The sequence below is a fragment of the Diadema antillarum genome, unplaced genomic scaffold, assembly GCF_040938485.1.
Source record: "Diadema antillarum isolate AM-2024a unplaced genomic scaffold, OU_Dant_1.0 scf00000074, whole genome shotgun sequence".
Classification (NCBI taxonomy): Eukaryota; Metazoa; Echinodermata; class Echinoidea; order Diadematoida; family Diadematidae; genus Diadema; species Diadema antillarum.
This window is the reverse complement of record NW_027270963.1, coordinates 2,898,965-2,918,918: the sequence shown is the minus strand read 5'-3', so window position 1 is coordinate 2,918,918 and position 19,954 is coordinate 2,898,965. Positions and strand designations below refer to the sequence as shown.

At 40.0% G+C, this 19,954-nt stretch overlaps 1 protein-coding gene across 1 annotated transcript in view; it reads right to left on the bottom strand.

Moving 5' to 3' along the window:
- Positions 1-1,099: 1,099 nt before the first annotated feature.
- The window catches only part of LOC139717313 (dynein axonemal heavy chain 12-like), a 63,773-nt gene continuing 44,918 nt past the window's right edge, over positions 1,100-19,954 (bottom strand). The window contains exons 50-67 of the mRNA XM_071628806.1: positions 19,611-19,770; positions 17,597-17,802; positions 16,826-16,966; positions 15,794-15,808; positions 13,772-13,930; positions 12,807-12,951; positions 12,100-12,324; positions 11,290-11,469; positions 10,322-10,462; positions 9,540-9,677; positions 8,086-8,319; positions 7,295-7,483; positions 6,110-6,213; positions 4,332-4,443; positions 3,559-3,789; positions 2,808-2,899; positions 2,151-2,218; positions 1,100-1,429 (exon numbers count right to left, since the gene is read on the bottom strand). Coding sequence (XP_071484907.1) covers positions 1,239-1,429; positions 2,151-2,218; positions 2,808-2,899; positions 3,559-3,789; positions 4,332-4,443; positions 6,110-6,213; positions 7,295-7,483; positions 8,086-8,319; positions 9,540-9,677; positions 10,322-10,462; positions 11,290-11,469; positions 12,100-12,324; positions 12,807-12,951; positions 13,772-13,930; positions 15,794-15,808; positions 16,826-16,966; positions 17,597-17,802; positions 19,611-19,770 — 2,731 coding nt within the window. The 3' untranslated portion in view covers positions 1,100-1,238. The remainder of the gene's footprint in view (positions 1,430-2,150; positions 2,219-2,807; positions 2,900-3,558; positions 3,790-4,331; positions 4,444-6,109; positions 6,214-7,294; positions 7,484-8,085; positions 8,320-9,539; positions 9,678-10,321; positions 10,463-11,289; positions 11,470-12,099; positions 12,325-12,806; positions 12,952-13,771; positions 13,931-15,793; positions 15,809-16,825; positions 16,967-17,596; positions 17,803-19,610; positions 19,771-19,954) is intronic.

Genomic DNA, 19,954 nt, shown 5'->3' with positions numbered 1-19,954 from the left:
ATCTCTGGATGGAGTTCAATGTCAGCTGTAAGCTCTTATTTCAGTCTGTGGAAAGTGTGATAACCTTTCATACTGTGACTGTCCTTTACACCGCCTACTGTAAAATATCTGGTGAAGTTATTATTGTCACTTCATCGGTGTATGTACAAAGTGCTCATCATTCAGTGCACAAATATCTTTGCTAAGATTCAATCACATCAGAAGCGGGAATCTTGGTTTTTCTAGGAGCTCCAGCTATGTTTCAGTAGCATATATATCCCTTTGACTTGACCAGGCAAACGAGAAAAGGAAAAGGAATTGTTATACTTGGCAGCAATACTGAAACAAAGAAACAAAACATATTTGCAGAGGTTTCACGATGAAATTCTTCCGTACATATGCATGCACTTGTCAATTGCTATAGTCTTTCCTGCAACTGCATTCCTCTGTTCAAAGATATATATTTACATTATTGGTCAATCCAATCTGCATGACATATTACACAATTTGATGACAGAGGTTAAAATACTTTGTGCAGAGGAATAAACTGTTTACACTGCATATCTCTAGAGTTTGGCTCCATGCAACATGGCACTATTCCAATACTTTGTACACATTTCTTGACATGTCAGTAGGATTCCATTCCATCAGTTTCTATTTAATATAACTCTTGAACATCCACTGCCATATGATTCATTTATGAAAATACATATACTGTACCACATTCATCAAATGAGGATATCTGCACCATTGTGTTCTCATAGAGCAGCCCACAATATGAAATGTAATTTTTATTTTGTCAGTGAGATTGTGAGAATTACAAGTTCTTCACAGCATCTATACAATATTACCCCATGTGGCACTGCATTGAAATCAAAACACAAACATCTTACAGGCAATTTCTTTCACTGATGTCATCACAAAGTAATTCTTAATTCTTCTTCAACTATGAAGATTTCAACGGATGTAATCTTTAATACTGCAACTTACTTTGGAGTGGCATAGCAGCAAAGTGGAATGACAAATGATGTTGAGAAGGGGGGGGGGGAGGAATCAGAAAGAATTAGGAAACATGGATATTTGGAATCAGAGAATACAGTGTCTATCAAACCCTGCCAATACCACACATCTACCCGCGTTAATGATATCGTCTTTACTGCGGGATGTAACCATAGAATGTACCATGAAAAAAAAAAACAACAGCCAGCAACAGGTGGGTCTGAATGAATACAAACCACCGTCCAAACGTGCCACGCCCTTCAATCATCCAGCTGGCAGAGCAACGCCACACCCCTCTTGATCCAGTGCTGCACTGGGCGGTCTGTGGGCAGGTGGATGGCAAGCACAAAGTTGGTGGAGTGGCCCGTGGTGGACAGGGTGCCCCTACGCTCACTAGTCTTGTACAGGGGGCTGATGTAGTCACCCTTGGACTTAAAGTCAGCTTTCACTCCTGCAGAAAGAGAAAGAGTTAAGTGTTGTCAGCTTGTGATGATATATACGATTGTTAATGTTCACTTATTCACACTTAGTATAGGACACAGAGGTTTGTATCTGTGCAAGGCTCGTAGTGAACAATAAATAATTTACTGCTCACTTTCTGACTGCCTGAATCTGGTGCAAAGTTTGCTCTACTGGATCCTGAGCATTGTCAAGTTCATCTCAATTGTACACAATTGTGCTAGGCTCATAATCCCCGTAAGACAGAACATACACAGCCAAAGAATCACCCCTGACTAGAGTTGCCTGTTACTGTCCATTGTATGCTTCAGTACACATATTTTACTGACAGGTAATCCGATTTAAGCAGGCCTGTGCTTGTTGTGGTTTTTTAACGTACCACAGCGGGCAGTGAACGAAGATCAACTTAGTTGAAGAACCATAATATCTGATGACCAACTCCATTTAACAGCATACAGAAGGTTGGGATGGTGTATGTCTTTGCAATTTATTCATTACCAATGTCAACTGATGAGCCATTTTTGTCAAGGTCAGTTGAAAAGAATGACCTGACAACCTGATGAATATTCTAGGTCATCTTACGACAGTGTCAACATTTACACAAACAAATTCACAAAGCACCACTTTCCCTTTTTTTTCTCCAGAATTCGATATCATCACTGTTGGCAACGATTCTTAAACACAGAAAAGTGACAGAGAACTTGATAACTTACCAGGCTTTATCCAAATGATTGGGACGGCATCAAAGAGAACCTTTGGCAGTGATTCTCCCAGCATTCCACTGGCCAAAAGAGAGGGAGAAAAAAAGAAAGAAAGAAAAGAAACAGAGAGTAATATCATCAATTTCAAAATCACACCAAGAACACCAATACAAGATTATCCAGAATGTTTAAGAGTAATAGTAAAAAATTTCAGCTATAAGGTTTTTCCCCTTTTTTACTTTTTAAAGAGAGGTATTTGAACCATTTGGCTCTAAAAAGTCATGTAAAAGAGGTAGAAGATAAGTATTCCATTGTCATTAATTTTGAATACAACCAACAATTAAAACAGTCTGTATTACACAGATAAGTACATGAAAGAAGTAACGTGAAGAAGAATCTTTCAAGCATGGTCTTAAAACTAAATGTACTGTAAAACCAGAAACATTCCTGAGCTGAAACTGATGGCCCTTTCTGCAGAATAAAAGTTCTGTAAATCGCCACTGGCATTCATTGCATTGTGTAGACAAGCACTTTCTGGAACAGTTTACTTTTGCCAATCTTGGCCCCTCAAAAATTTATTTTAAAAAATCATGGTTTTTCTATGCTCATGGAATGAGAAAGGTTGGGACTTTCACCATGTAATTTGAACAACAAACTAAGATGACTTACGCTTTCCGGTCCCATTTGGCGCCATCAAGGAAGAGTCCATTTACATAGACACCATCCTCAGGAGGCTGGTCAGCTGTCTCTGAGGGCAAGACCTGTATCAGGGATATAGGTAGTGGTAGATGTGTTATCGTGATTATCGTCAACATCAGAATTTGTCATAATGTCAGATTGTGAGATGAGCATTTGTATTAGTACCTTAAGGTACAATGTATGTAAAATGGGTTTGAACATCTTTATTGACATGTGAAATGGGGTGATGTGCAAGGTTGTTTATACACGTAAGTGAGTGAGCGCATATGCGTATGCACTATCAGAGTGGTTTAGATATACAGAGACTCTTCACAAACATTAAATGACATTCTCTTGCATTTACAACTTATATACTGTAAAACATGATATATTCCCGGCATGAATTGTTCTCGAATTGGAGCCGACGGCCTTTTTAGTGGCATGAAATTTTTGCGAACTGCCACTGGCATTTAATGCATATAGTGTAGACAAGAACTTTCACGTGCATTTTAATTTCGCGAATCTTGGCGCTCGCGAAATTTGCGAAATTAAAATGCACGCGAACATTCCTCGTTTTACAGTATAAAACTTTGCTGCTGATGATACATGAGAATTTCGCGACATTGATATGAACCATATTTGCCTGCTGCTTTTATTAACAAGTCCACCATCTCTCTTCCACCCCCAACCCCCTACCCGTAAAAAACCCAACTTTTGCTGCGTACCCCTCTAACACACTGACCTCAAACTGAAAGCCACACTTGTCGATGGGGATGGTGTATTTGCGGGCATAGTTCTGCATGGCCCCCGTCAGGAAAGCCTGAGTGAAGAAGAACCCAGAGAGCCAGAAGACGGTGGGTTTGCCCTCGTCATACCAGTCCTGCAGGAACTTGAGCCGGGCCAGGAAGTCGTTGACGTAGCTGCCCAGTGGCTTCAGGCTGGGGTAGGACCGCTTGGCCCACATCTCGGGCAGCTGAACAGGTATTTGGAAAAATCACAATTAAATGCTAGTACATTACAACATTCATCTACCATCACATGCTGTTGAAACATCTTTAAGTCGAAGTTTAATCTAAGATTAATCTGCTAAATCTCTGGGAGACAAATTATGGCCACCTTATCTAACCATCATTCTCATACAAAAGTAAACAAAATTACATTGATATGATAGGAAGACGATGAATTTTTTTTGTTTGCTTATTGGTAAATCTACTTGGGGCTAAAATCACTCATTTATTCATTCCCTCAATTCTGACACTTCAAGGAATAATTAAGGTGAAAATCTATGGAGTGAAATTCACACATTCATGATGTCTTGATATAAGAGAGGAGGATGAAAATAAGAAGCACCATCCACAGGACTTCGAAATCTTGAGAGAAAGGAAGAATCCATCAGGGGTATCTCTTCCAGCGATATTTGTTGCAGCATTTTAAGGGACAACACTCAATAGTTACGCCGTAAGAGATAACGATTCCCGACTGGCCTCGATCCGTCCTTGCTTGAGGTCAACTCACCTTGCCAATGAGCAGACTGTGGGCCACTCCTTCCAGATCAGAGGACATGACAACCAAGCCCTTGATGGCTTTCTGCAGGTTGAGCAGACTGCTGCGGATGGTCACCAGTAATCTGGGGCAGAGTAGAAGAGTCATTCAGGAATTAATAAAGGAGACCTCCCAATGATTTTCAAATTTTTATATTTGAACAACCATAAATTAGTTATACCGAGTACAGAGTTTCAGAATGCATTGTGCTTGGGATGAGGAATAATGTTTTCAAAATTTACAACCAATTGCAATGAACAAGGATGATGACATGGCCGCCTCACCATAAGAATGCATGAGCTGGGGCTTAAGGAAGCAGAACAAAAGAAGAGGGCATGCATACATTCTACACAGGTGAACTTGTTAAGCAAGTGGTATTGTAATGGAATTACACTGCTACATTTCTGAAATATGTGCGGCTCCTATGTCATCAACACTGTTCAGTGTAATTTGTTTAAGATTTTTCAGAGTATTGTTTCCTGCTCAATGACCACAATAAATTCCACATATCTATACATGGAGCAGTCAGTTTATGTACTACATGTTGTGAAATTATGTTAATCATCTGGAATGCCCCTGTAATTGTGTGTGTGTGCGTTTCTGTAGGCTCCCATTACCATACCTTTTGGGTTTGCACTTCCAATCAATTGAGTGACGCACATCTGCACAAGATTGTCTTTAGCATGTTTGGCACGGACCTCTCTGGTCCAAAAACAATTATTTTATTTAAATAGTTTGAGAAAGATAATACACTTGCTCCCCCCCCCCCCCCCCCTCAACGTTTTACTGAATGCTCATGTATATTGTATTAGGGTGACTTCTTTTAATTATTTTATTTGAAATGGCTAAGGCGATATTGAAGAAAATAAGTGACCTGAATTGAATTGAATTGAATTGAATTGAGTCAAATGATCAACAAAACAGAAAGTGATCACAATATTGGAAGTGAATTTACTTGATCAATTCATGCTGGTGCTCATATGCGGAACCCACATAAAAAGCACATAGTCATATCTAAACATAGACCAACTAAGAAATGGGTTGGCTTGGGTGATAGAGTGAAAAGAAATGAGCTCAAATACCAGATTGTGTGATGTATTTCTTTATTCATTTACATATCAATTGCTTTGATTGCTTTATTGCACTACAGGCAGAGTTTTACAAGCTCCACCTACCATTTTGGCACAAATTTGATCAGTCCATACCTGTATTTGAGTTTATTTGATTTTTGCATCTTTTCCTGAAAATAAGTGTATCGCAATAAATCCAAACGAGTACATGACAGAAATAATGTAGACAAAGCAAATTTGAAATACCCGTTTTCTCCTCATAAAAATAGAACAGCAAAAGCAAAACAAAGTGAATGTTATATCATATCCACACACAAAAAAAGAAGAAGTGATGGCCATTGCCATAAGCTAATTTTGACTTGGATGACAGCCTCAATACAGAAAATGCACCCCTCCCCCCCCCCCCCCCCCAAGAACAAATAGAAACTATATTATAAAAGTGCATTTACATGTACAGTGTACACGTAACTCTCTGGATTAATGTAACTATTATTTTTAGGAACCTTTCTAAACTTCCAGCCTAAAAATATGATTTCAACATCCTCTAAGGGCTTGTTTGAAAAGAGTACAAGGATATTTGCTGTAAAAATATATTTATACCTCAGAGCTAGTTGTGCTAAGACCAAAAGGGATTCATAATATATATATATGGTGAGATGACAAACATCAAAAGTGGCTTACTTATTAAATCTCTCCATTTCCTGCACCAGCACAGTATTCATGCTCTCATTGTAGGTCACAGGGTACTTGGCTAGACCGGCCTCCAGGTCAAAGTCCTTTGGTAGCTGCACGTGGATGCGGAACGGACAACAACAAGGGCACGTCTTGGTCATGATACCCATTATAGATTCATCCAAATCGCTGCTGCCGGACTAACTGGAGCACAGCTCCAGGAATCACACTTTGCAAAAACATCAACAGCGTGGCCTTCTTGTTACTTGGCTACCAAACCTTCATAAACTCTTTTTTTTGGGGGGGTTTGTCATTATCATAAGTCATATGACAAATGAAAACCATATGTAGGGATACAAGGTGCACAGAATCATGCTTGACAAAATGAGCAACATACTCCCCCATATTTCATGTGACCTTAAAGTGTTGTGACTTCAAATGCAACATGTTTCCTTTTGTTGTGTCAGACTTTCGCGGTTGATTAAAAGATCAAAGAAACCTCACTACAATTTATAATATAAACAGACATTAAAAACATACTATGATGGAAAGGAAACTGGTCTTAACTATAATAATGCTAATTTATTTGAGGTGAAGTTTTTCAGCACTGAGATGTACAATTGTAAGGCATGGACCATACCGCAATTGTAAATAATGCTATTATTACTTATCTGCGAATAAAGCCTCTGCAGTAAATCTGGACCTTGGGAGTTTTGAAGCATAACCCATGCTCTTGTGGCATGAGTAGGGCCGACAGGACATTTTTTAATTGAAGCTGTCCGAGGATGAGCTGTTTTTGCTATAACACATACTTCCCACAGATGTTTACAAGAGTAGAGTATACTCCGGACAAGTTTTCAATGGGCAAGCATGAAATCTGTTTATCAGCTGGCAGCCATCATCACTGATGAAACTCTCATCCAATGCCACATACACCAGGTTGACGATAACATGTATTAGGGATGATTTAACATGTTAGTGAACAATTTTTCACAACCTTCATGGGGCTTTTTGCCCAAACTTTCCCCACTTTCTGGACAATGTTGTTGGCGATATCTGAGAGGATAATGCACCAAGTACGAACAGACATTAAAATCGTGCTTTGATGGACGGAAACCTTCTGTAAGAGAAGATTTAATGTGTAAAGTAAAGACGCTTTCACAGATCAGGGTTTTGTACTCAATTTTTTCTTACCTTCTGGACGATGTCCTTGGCGATGTCAGAGAGGACGCTGTCGGTGGAGCCACTGCTGCCCCCCATCCCTTTGCCTCCCATGGTGAGGAGGATGTTGTCAAAGAGCTGCCTGGTCTCCTGTAGAGACTTGGAGATGTCCACGTTGCTGTGCATGCCAAACACTTCTGGGTCCTGGGAGGTGGGTAGGTTCTGAACGACAGAAAGGGGAGGGGTAGGAGAATGAACAACAACGTCACACATTTTTGTCATTTGTTTCAAGTTGCAGTTTGCCTCAAAAGTGTGTTACCTTTACTAAAACATATATAAGGTCTCATTTGAAAGGTATTACTACTGAAGGGAAAGGAGACAGGAGCAAATCAATGGGTTCTTAAATGGGATATGTTGATTGTATAATACAGCTATGTACAAGCTGATAATGCTTTATTTATGGTTACATTAAACCTTTGACATTATTGTTAGAGATTAGTTTGTTTGAAGGAGACTGCAAAACCTATCAAGCACTGAAAGACAGATCTTCTCCCCCTAAAGATTTCAAAACATAAAGGCAACCTTCTAAAATGTCACTGTCAAGCAATAAGTCACTTTCTTGATCCAAAATCTAAATCACTCCAATCTGATACAAAACAGAGTCCCCAGACAAATAAAAAAAGATAATAGGAGACTTTGCCACAGAGGTTAACTATTTTTTAAAAGGTAATTAATCCCCAGAGCGATCCCCATACAGAGACACTTTCCAATTTTGTCCCATCTCTAATTCACATCCCCCCTCTCTCTTCGTTTCGTGCCAATACCTTTATGAACTCCAGGTAGCTCTCGTACGACCCCTTGGGCGGGGCAAAGTAGTTGCCACTCGCCGAGAACTTGTACTTGGGGTCAGTGATGATGTCCGGGGTGTAGAAGTCCGCCAGGATAGTGAGGAGACAGCGCCTGTCCCACTCCTGGGTAACACGGCCACCGTAGTTGCACTCTCCCGTCAGGTACGAGATGGCCGCATATTGCACCTCATTGTAGTCGTTCACGAACATCTGCAAACCAAGGGCGCATGGTGAGGCATGACACAGTGCATGTACATGTATACCATGGCAAATGTACCACAAACACGCATATGGTCATGGTAATATGCAAATATATGCACATTCTTTACTTCTTAAAGGTCCTGTTAACCTTTGGGAACAGTGATTTGAACAATTTTCAGGATATGACATTTAATGCATATGTGTAGGTCTGTTACCACAAAACATCCGATCATATACAATTTTTGCGATAAAGCCTAAAATACAGGGAGATATATGTATTTTTCTTAATAAACCGTAACTTTAGACGGTTTACTCTGGAAATATTTTTGTTATATCTATTGTTCACATTATGTATATTCAACAACACTAATATTGATTTTACCAGATGAAATTTTTACAGTGGTTGTTTTCATCCCTAACTCACATTTTAGAACTATTTTAGAACACTAATGCTGGGTTTTGTTTCATCTGCAAATGGTAAATTATGTCTTTAACACGGCCGCAGTTTTTCACCTAGAACATTTTTCACTGGTTGGCCTACACTCATACAGACTCAAGTTATAGACAGATAAATCCTTATAAAAACAAGTTAATGGCAGTCACAATGCAGGAGTAAGATATGTCATGTGCTTGGCTGAAAGTACACAGCCTATTTCTCAAAAATAAGGAAGAACCTTCTCTCTGGCATCCAAAGTAATCCTTTTAAATTAAATCCTATCATATGAATGCATTTAGAGCAGAGATGAAAGTCCTTGTGATAGGATAAGATAAACAGATGGACAACAAATTAGCTGATTCAAGTGCATCATGTTTATTCTGATGTTTCTTTAAAAAGTCTAAGATACATTTCCCCCATAATGAAATCACAGCCCTGCTTATAAGTAAATCCTTCTTGCATCCTCATCACACATCCCACAATACCAGGTACTGTATTCACCAAACATTTCGTGAGGTCTTTATTTTCCTGAATTTTGCCAGTCAGATGCTATTTGCGAATTTAAAGACAAGCGAAAATACTGATCCCCGATATGAATGTGATGTGCACATGTACATTCTCCTTTCAGTACTGTACTCCACGATTGCAAATTTAACCACGCGCGAAATCATTCCCATTGGGAAGTCTCGATTTGTGAAAATTTAGACTCGCTAAATATACGGTATATACAGTAGTTGCTTGGTGATTATGAACAGATATACTCAAAGAGACAAGGGTGGATATCTCAGCTTACTTGGAGTTGCCTGATGCTGATGCGCAGGTCGGACTCGTTGAAGCCGTAGGGGATGTTCCAACCCAGGGGGCCAAATTTGCGCCTCTCCTGGACCAGGGCGTGGAAGAAACACAGCCCAAAGAGCAGCTTCTCCCACACCTGATAGAGAAAATTTAACAGAATACCACATCTCAACGAGTGTCTCAGAGTTAAAATGTAAACAGGCTCGCTGCTTGCCGACACATAATCCCTCGTATTACATTTCTTCAAAGGATATTTACGACTTCATTTGAACATTTCTTTAAAGAGCTTTTGTTGGTCTACAAATCAATGACACTCATGCTTCACATTAGGACACTTAATCTCTTCTAATAATAGCCTTTGGTCTACGCAATAATCATTATGGTAAAAGATGTTATTCTGATTAGTTATGTCACGAGACTGAAAGAGACTGAATGGTGAAAGTATACATATCAAACACTAAGCGACGAACAGATTTTGCATGGGTATTACACAACTTAAGGAAAAACACTTTTGACACTAAAGATGTATTCTTCACCTTCCCAGTAACTCTATAATATCAGCTTTTAGACCTGAAATCAATCAAAATCCCTTCTTCACTAAGTATGGTAAAAGCTACAAATAAAAGACACCCCAAAATGGAACTTATTAACACTCTCAATTTCCATCCACATAACAGAGCTCTATGTACAAACGAAGAAACAAACAACACATGTTGATACACTTGAGTTCTACCAGCACATACACTGAACGGAAAAATCCCAAATCCTTCCTGTCCTTACCAGTTCTTTCTCCGGACATGAGGCAAAGAATTCGGGGTCACTGATGGGATCACTAATGTAGGACTGTAGGAGGTTCATGCGAAGGCCAGTGGGAGGCTCATTGGTCATCTTGACCCCGTTCTGGAGGACGGTCACCGGAAACTGAGACAAAAGAGAAGGAGAGAACAAGAAAAAAAAGGGGGGGGGGGTCAGGGCTTGGTTGGAATGACCGATGTATGTGGGAATGAAAAAAAAAATGATGTGAGATTTACGATTTAAACATTTTCACTTGCCATTCCACAGCCTGCCCTTCAGGACGATGTGCAAGTAACAACCACAGCTTTTTGACGTTAGCAAGCATAATTGGAAAGGTGGTCGGGGGGGGGGGGGGGGGGGGAGGGTTGAAAAAAAATATGCCAACTTTAGCATAAAATAGTGACTGAGCTACATACCACACATTCATCTGCTAAGGCTTGAACCTATCATTAGAAGTTTAAGTGTTCCACTCGATATGTGCATTGAGGGGGTACACTCACTGAAAACAGTCGACTCCAGTCAACATTCTGTGGCTGTGTGTGACTCACATAGAGATCAGTACGCAATTCGTTACAAGGATTCTTGAATATATCCGAATTGGGCCACCCTTCCCACTCCATGATCCATGTATCCCCACGCTACATGGACTTCAACTTGTTGAGGACGAACTGATTTTGCTACAACACGCATTTCCCGTAGACCCCTGCCCGAGTATACTCGGGACTCGCCCTCAATGGGTTAATGACTGGGAGATAATTTCAGCTAAAAAGTATGAATGAAAGAACTCCAAGGAACATGTATCACATTTTTTTTTCCCCTAATGAAAAAGTTAGATGTTAACATTGCCATCGAGAGACAAACATTGCACATCTACAAACAAAACATTTCAAGCGTAGGAAGGGTTTTCCAACAGGGGGAATCTTGTTTTAGAGGTATCTTTAGGCTCCACATACCTTGTTTGAGGGGTAGCTGGTGAGCCAGAGCCTGAACTCTGGGTTGACGGTCTCGGGGCTGAACTCCTCACAGATCTTTTCCAGGGCAGACATCCAGGAGACGGCCAGATGGCAGTTCTGAAGCACCACCCAGGTGCCCTCCTTGACGGCCGACGTGATAAGCGCCGCGGCCACAGGTCCCTGCGGGTCAGGTGGGGGGTCAAACCAAAACTCCGTCATTGAAAGGAACCCTGATTGCCATCTTATCACTGTGTCTCCCTCACCCCATCCTTTTATCTTGTTCTATCTTTCCATTTCACAATCACAAAGCTGCATAGATGGATTACACCCTGCAAGCCATGCTGGCCCTTGTACATTGCCATTAAACATATTCAGATTTTTTTTCCTGAAGTTCTCTGCCTTTATGTACATATTTGACTTTGTATGATTCTCAAATGAATTCTCGGCAACAATACAAATGCAAATACTTGAGATGTTTTCATATGTACTGATGTCGAATGCTGAAAATGAGCAATTCTAAATTATTCAATGGCAAAAATATCCATTCGTATTAAAAAGTTCAGAGACACCATTTCTCTGAAAATATTTCTTCAACTGAAAACATCGCTTTCAAGTCTACTATTCATTTATGCTCTTCACTTCAATGACACAAATAATGCATAAATAAAACAAAAACAAAGACGAGGTACTTCTTCAGATTTCAAATTCCTCTCTAGGGTGTATCATGATCACCTACCATGGACACCATCACCTCTATAACCATTGTGTAATATCATGAGGAGGAATGCCTTAGAGGAATGCATTACAAACCTGTCCTTGTCCAAGTGATATCGCATTGAATTTGTCCCCACTGAAACCCTTGTCGTCGGCAAACTTGAGTAGCGCTGCCATGGGGTCGGCCCCAGGGGAAAGCACGAAGATCAGCGGGGCGCAGGCGTGGGAGTCGGTGAAACTCTTGGCCAGGTCAAAGGGCGGCGGTTGCACAAACTTCTGGCCAAGCTTGCTGACCACAAAGTCAGTGACCAGTGGCAAGACCTGAAACAAAGGCAAAAACAAGAGAATGTACAACAATCAAAAGGTGAATTCATTCCAAAAAGTTATAGATGAAACAATTACAGATAAATTCCTGCAGAAAAGCCATCAATATAGTTCACCGCAAAACTTTGTTCTAATCCTTGACCCATGAAAATGCTTTGACTAGAACAACTTGCTGGGAATAACTTCCAGTCAAACTTGATGAACTCTGGCAGGAGACCAGCAAGAGTTAATGTGAGCATAATATGTATTTGCACCACTAACTGTAACTATTTAAGAATGTAAAGAAACATACTTCACTCCACAAATTCTGTCTCCCATTATCCTCACACTCTTCTCCGGAACACAAACCGGAACAAAACCTAGATAAGTATAAAGCTGAACTATTCTGGAAGTTGGCGCAATTCTGATGAGAAACATTCAAGAACTGTCGGTCATTCATGATGGACAGGGTCGTTAGATTTCTAGCAGACTCCCCGTACCTTGTCTGGCCGCAGACACCTCACCACGATGGCCCTCTGGAAGTCGGTGAGTTTCTCCTGCCAGGGAGCTGGGAGGGCTTCCCTGTGTGGCTCCTTGCTCTCGTAGAACGCCTTCCATTCTCCAAGGTGGTCCTGGAAACTATCCCTGTTCATATCCGGATGAAAATAGTGAGATGAAGATGATGTACATCTGGGATCTTATAATTTTCATTACCTCTGCCAACAAGGCTCTGTTTTGCCAGCATTGGTTCGGGTGTCTGTCTGTCTGTTTGTCTCTCTGTCTGTTTGCAAAATAACTCCAAAAGTTGTGAATGGATTTGGATGAAATTTACAGGAAAAGCTGTATAGGCAGCAGAATCTATCACTCTGAAATCAAAGGTCTTTAACCTACAAGACTGATGGGAGAGGAGCAAATGAAATAACATAAAACAAAGACACTGACACACAAACTTAAAGTGTTCTACACCTACATGTAGAGAGCATCAAAACCCCCTCTAAAAATCATTGCTATCTTTTTATTTGGTTGAGAATGGTCTGAGGACTCCCCTCTCCTAAGAAAACCCTATTCTAATCAGCCACAGTTTTCAACCTGCTGTGTAGTCAAAAGGATTGTCTGTCAAACTGAGATTCAGTCAGACACAGCTTGGACTGCAATACTGGCATCTTCTTCCTCATGCTCAGGGCTGATTCGTAGCTGCCTACTTGTTGCCATGGCAGCAGTGATAACTGTTCATCCAAAATCTATAAATCTGCGCCATCAATTGTCTCAAGTTGCCCAAGCAACGGCCATCACCACTCATCTGTCCCAGTTCAAATCAAACAGAGCATAATGCCTCAGACACAGCTATTCATATAGCATCATGTTGCCTGCCCAACTAGTAACCAACAGATATAGGCAGGTCTTTGAATGGAATTACGTAGAGAGCTCTCAACATTCTTACAAACAGCCCCAGAGTCCGTCTCACCTGAAACCTTTGTAGGCCGCCATGTCGCACATCCTGCACAGCTCGTCCCAGCTCTTGTCGGAGAGCCAGGAGGGGTCGGGGTTCTCCAGCTTGTTCTCTAGGCCCACGCCTCCGGTGAGGAAGAACATGGACTCCCCCTGGTCCATCTCCTTCTTGTCTCTGCAAGGGCCACAGACAAACCAACCACATATCAATCATTTCTGCTTTCTTCTTGTACATCCTCTCTTATTCATCTACGTCTAGTTGTATCCCCATTATGTAATGCTCTTTAGCTTTATGTTATTGCACATACTCGAGTTTCAAGTTATTTATCTTCTTCTTTTTGTTTTTGTTTTTGTTCCTTCACTTAAAGCAGAAGAAAATGGCAAGACACCAATAAATAGATTTGAAGTTGATAAAAAAAGAAAAAAAATTCTCACTAGATAGCAACTCTTACCTGGTTCATCAATTCACATTTTGGATAGTAGTCCGTAGATCATGATCTTCAGTGTCATAATTGCTGATATGTAGTAGAATTTGTTCAGCTTGTAAACTGCTACAGGCTTGGCACACGCTTATTTTTGTTTTGTTTTGTTTAACTTTCCAGAAAAGGCTATTTATTACGATGTGACTTTGTATCACAGACAATACTTAGCTGTAGGGGATTACAGTTGCTGACCGTGAAAATGAATGAAAATTGCCCACTTTTCACTAGTTACCTCAGTGGAATTTGTCAAGGTGCCAAACCAAGAAATGATTCACTTTATTGGACAAACATATCTCCCTAAGGCCACCAGCAAATTAAAACCAGGGCTCACGCCACTGGTGAAAATGGGAACAAACAAGGTTTTTATTCTGGAAATGACCCAGTATCAACCACCAAACACAAACGAACTACCGAGATTTTTCACTAAACACAACATTTAAAAAAAGAACGAATTAATTACTGTTCAAACACCACTCAGAGAAAAGTGAACAAGTGCACCTCTCTATTCCTTACAAGATTACACAAATCCTCTGAAGAGACTCAAAGTCTATTTGATTTCTCAATTAAACTTCTTTAACGAGTAAAGAGTGAACTACGGGAGGCATCCACGGATGTAAGGACGAGGGAAAGAATTTGACGAATGCTAGTCGATGGAATCAGGCGTTGCAAGCTGACAAAAGTTTACAGAATACAATTTATTGTCATCGTGCAGAGATAGACTGCAAAAAGCGGAAACTTTAATACCCTTCGTTTCTTGTGCTGGACCAAAAGCAGTACACCATACTTGTGTGTCAGTTTGAAATTATAGTATTTTTGCACAAAACTCAAAAAGTTAGAAAATATCAGCAAGTTCTTATATTTGCCTGTGTTCAGTGGAGCATAAAATTCTCGAAAGTTTCCATGTTGCAAAATATTTCACATCTATTGCAATCCGACAGTTTGAAGTTTAGATAATTCTATAAAGCCTTAAAATAACAAAACCTTAACATGACTATAGGAGGTCACTAAATGAGAAGTCTATTACAGGCTTTACGAGTCTCATAAACTGAAAAAGCAAATCTACACTTAATCTTTCTTTCCTGTTACATTTGTCCAATTTCTCCTGAATAAGCTCAGCTGAAAAGTATGTCTTAAAGCTAAGCCCAATAACTTGCCAAACTTCCACAATGTTAGCAATCCCTAGCGCAGAATTATAGCAAGACTCATCAAAATACAAATCTAATTCTCACAAAGTTAACATCAAACAGTTGCAGGCAGAGTTAGATGAATACTACTAATCTAGCACAGAACCATAACATTTCCCTTGCTTCTAGATACCCTTTTTCACACTCACACACACAGAGGAAGGAAAGAAATTAGAAAGAATCTCCTTTGCCCCAGTGTGATCAGTCAAGAAGTTGAGCAAAACTCCACAAATACAACCAGAAAACCCATTAAAAAACATACAGAAAAATGCACCAAACTATGCACAAACCAAAACAATCCACATTAGTGCAGCGTTACTGGAAAAGAACTCTGGTGTTAGTGTAAATAAATCCTGTTAAATTCAGACTTACGTATCAGTGGCAGCCCTGTAAAAAGAGAGGTGGATGTATTTCGATGGAGGGAAGAATAATGGCATGAAACATGAAGTCGTGCACGGATGTTGACACAGAAAATAAAGCATGATGCAAACAAAACTAGTATGAAGTGGCAGATGTCAGTTCAATAAATGAAAAATATGAACTTGGTCATCCAGTGGTAATTGAGATGTTGCATACACGTGTAGATGAAGTATGTCATTCAAGTTACACTCTATGCACGGCACTATGGCTACCACTGTTCTCAGTCTATAATCCAAGGCGTGTACCTTTCGTACTTCTGGTAATTATTTCAATCTGTTAGATGTACATGTACGCGATCGAATCCACTGTGAAAATGACCTTGTGTACAAGTCTCATAAACAGTAGTAATGATGTGGAAACCGATGTGGTTGATTGATAGGACAGGTGATGTAGACGTACAAATGTAGACTATTTTCTGATGAAGAAAGTGTGAAGTCTTCAGTTCATTGTATTAAAATCGAGATGACAGTATACGAGATACATGCCAGAGTGATTCAGCTAAAAGACATTACAATGCTGCAAAGAAAGCATCACACAGCTACGGAAAAAAATATGGCAAAGATATTATCGCTCCATCATCAAGAAAAATTGACAGACACCCATCATTCTCATGCTGCTGCCAAAGCAATGAGCGACATATAGGCCTAGAGTTTGCAGGTAGGTCAGCAGTAAAAGAAACGGCAGGGGGAAATCTTCATGCATCATGTCACAACAAAGATACAGTCTCAAATCCAAAAGATACAGCAAAATTATGAAGATTCATAGGCATGGATAGTATGTACATGACATGAAGATGGAACTACTAAAAAATCTTGATGCATCATATCACAACAAAGATATCAAAAGTATCTAATCCAAAAGAAATGGCACACTGACGAAGATTCGCAGGTATGGAGAGAGCGCATATGACATGGAGATAGAGATAGAACTATTATGAACGATCTATCATTCATTTCTTTAAAGACTGCTTTCAGCAACACTTACAAGAGGATGTTGATGCAGAGGAGATAGGAAAAGAGGAGTTTGTCCTTTTCAAACAGGGAGCGGCAGACGTTGCAGTACAGGTTGTACGTGAAGTGGTCGGACAGATATCGGAGACGCCTCTCTAGGATCTTGGACTTGTTGCTGATGGAGAGAGGAAAAAAACAATTAAACACACAGATATTATGCACAGTCAATCAAACTGTCAACCATTAATGAGTACGAGATATGTGCACCACTAGTCTAACCAAAATATTGCATCATTGAGAAAACTGGGTTCAAAGGAATTCTGGCATGTGATGGTGTCTATGCTCTAAGATACTGAGGCGATGCATCTCGCCTTTTATTATCAGCATGTATGAGCAAGTTTAATGTCTCCCTCTGAAAAAAGGCACTTCCTTATACTTCAGCTACACCCATATGAAATCAAGGTGGGAAGCTGCAACTATGAAAATTGGTTACAGGAGAAGACGAGGACTAAAGAGAAAATACAGAAGAACATAGTCAAGATATTGGTAAAATTATTATATATGAAAAAGAAAGAGTACGAATTACATATGAAAGAAGAACATATGTGGTTCCCTTAATAAACTTGCTCTCAAGGAGAAGACTCTTTTGTCTTTTTTGTCATATGAATGATAAAAAGGCTAAGGATATATTAACTTGCACTATGTTTCATAAGTGACAACAGATAACTTCCTCCCAGAGAAAACGATTTTTCTTGGAAAGCAACAAGGGATGCTCGCTTATCACTTCCGAGGTATCTCCACTCACCTGTCCGAGATGGAGTTGATGTAGAGGTTGACAAACCAGGTCAGGGAGTACTGGTACATGGGATCGATGTTGGGAAGATCGGCGATGGAGAAGAAGAGCACGCTGGAGTGCTTGGCGATGGGGCGGTAGCCGGCGCGGGATTCGTTCAGCTTCTTCTCTGTTTCCTCGGCAATCTTCTGCTTCTTGGAGATCTCGTCCGAAAGGACCTAGAGCACATTTGACAGAAAAAGAAAAGAAAAACGCATAAACTCAGCAGTTGCATCAGCACACATTGAGTGTTAAATGTGGATGGGAACATCTACGAGTTCACAACAGCATAATTGATGGTACGCTTTGACAAGGATAACTTCAATTCACTTGTCAAGTGTGAATAATAATGATAACAATAACAACAACAACAACAACAACAACAACAATAATAACAAGGAAAAGTAGAAATTACGCGGTGCGTAACATATGTCCCCGCCGGAAGTAGCATTTTGTAACAAAATGTGCAATATAGGTAAAAAATCAAGGTCAAAGGTCAAAGAAGTCAAAGGTCAAAATTCTGTGTAGAAGTTTTGAAGCCCTCACCTAGTGCCATCACATAAAGCAAATGGAATCGAAATTGGGTTAGAAATGGCGAAGGAGTAGCATTTTGTAGCCAATGTACAATATAGGTCAAAAATCAAGGTCAAAGGTCAAAGAAGACAAAGGTCAAAATTCTGTGTAGAAGTTTTGAAGCCCTCACCTAGTGCTATCACATAAAGCAAACGGAATCGAAATCGGGTTAGAAATGGCGCAGGAGTAGCATTCTGTAGCAAAATGCACAATATAGGTCAAAAATCAAGGTCAAAGGTCAAAGAAGTCAAAGGTCAAAATTCTGTGTAGAAGTTTTGAAGCCCTCAACTAGTGCCATCATATAAAGCAAACGGAATCGAAATCGGGTTAAAAATGGCGAAGGAGTAGCATTTCGTAGCAAAATGTACAATATAGGTCAAAAATCAAGGTCAAAGGTCAAAGAAGTCAAAGGTCAAAATTCTGTGTAGAAGTTTTGAAGCCCTCACCTAGTGCCATCACATAAAGCAAACGGAATCGAAATCGGGTTAGAAATGGCGAAGGAGTAGCATTTTGTAGCAAAATGTACAATATAGGTCAAAAAATCAAGGTCAAAGGTCAAAGAAGTCAAAGGTCAAAATTCTGTGTAGAAGTTTTGAAGCCCTCACCTAGTGCCATCACATAAAGCAAACGGAATCGAAATCGGGTTAGAAATGGCGAAGGAGTAGCATTTTGTAGCAAAATGTACAATATAGGTCAAAGGTCAAGGTCAAAGGTCACGACTGAAATTCTGTGTAGAAGTTTCAAAGCTCCCATGTAGTGCTATCATATAAAGCAAACAGAATCAAAATTGGCTCATAAATGACAGAGAAGTAGCAAATTGAAGATTTTGATCACACACGGACGCACACACGGACACACGGACGGACGGACGGACGGACACACGGACGGACACACGGACACACACACGTACGGAGCCCGTTTCATAGTCCCCTGCTCGAACTCGTTCGGCGGGGACAATAATATTGATAATAATAATAATAATAATAATAAAATAATAACAATAATAATAATAATAATAATAATAATAATAATAATAATAATAACAACAACAACAATAATAACAATAATAATAATACGGGGTACTGATAATGAATGGGGATAATTCAGTACTATTTTTCTTAAAAGCTCATGTCAAACTGCAATACTCCTTGGACTGCATAGAGGCTAGAAAGGTACAATAATTATACTTGTATAACGGACTGCCAATCAATAAAACCATCTGCATCACTGTTTGTAAATGCATTTCTGTCTTATGTGAATAATATCCACCATCTATGTCTGCCAGGTTGCTTGAGCAGTCACCTAAATTAGCCTTCTTTGTGCAAGTCTGTAATATTCAACTCTTTTCAATTCAAAACAACTTTTATTTGAAAATTAATTAAGTCAGCACGTGTAGGGTTCAACGGGGACGGACCTTGGACGAGTCCAGGACCAAGATGGCGCTCTCATCCTCTAGGATGTTGCCTTCGGAAGAGGAGAGCGTCTCCAGGATCTTATCCTCAATCTCCTTCAGCTGCTTCTTGTTGGCAGCACTCTGCAGGATGAGGGCTTGCCGTTCCTCCTCCAACTCCGGCCTGGGAGAGGTAGGGAAAAGCAGACATGGTCAAATCGATGTCTCTCCCTTGAACAGGTTGCAATACTTATTCTTGAAATATTATTCTCTTACGAGCTAAAACCTGAGAGAACATTTAAAAAGCCCTGCCAAACCTATGACTAGGATATTACACAATGTTCAGACGTACAGCTAATGGGTATCTG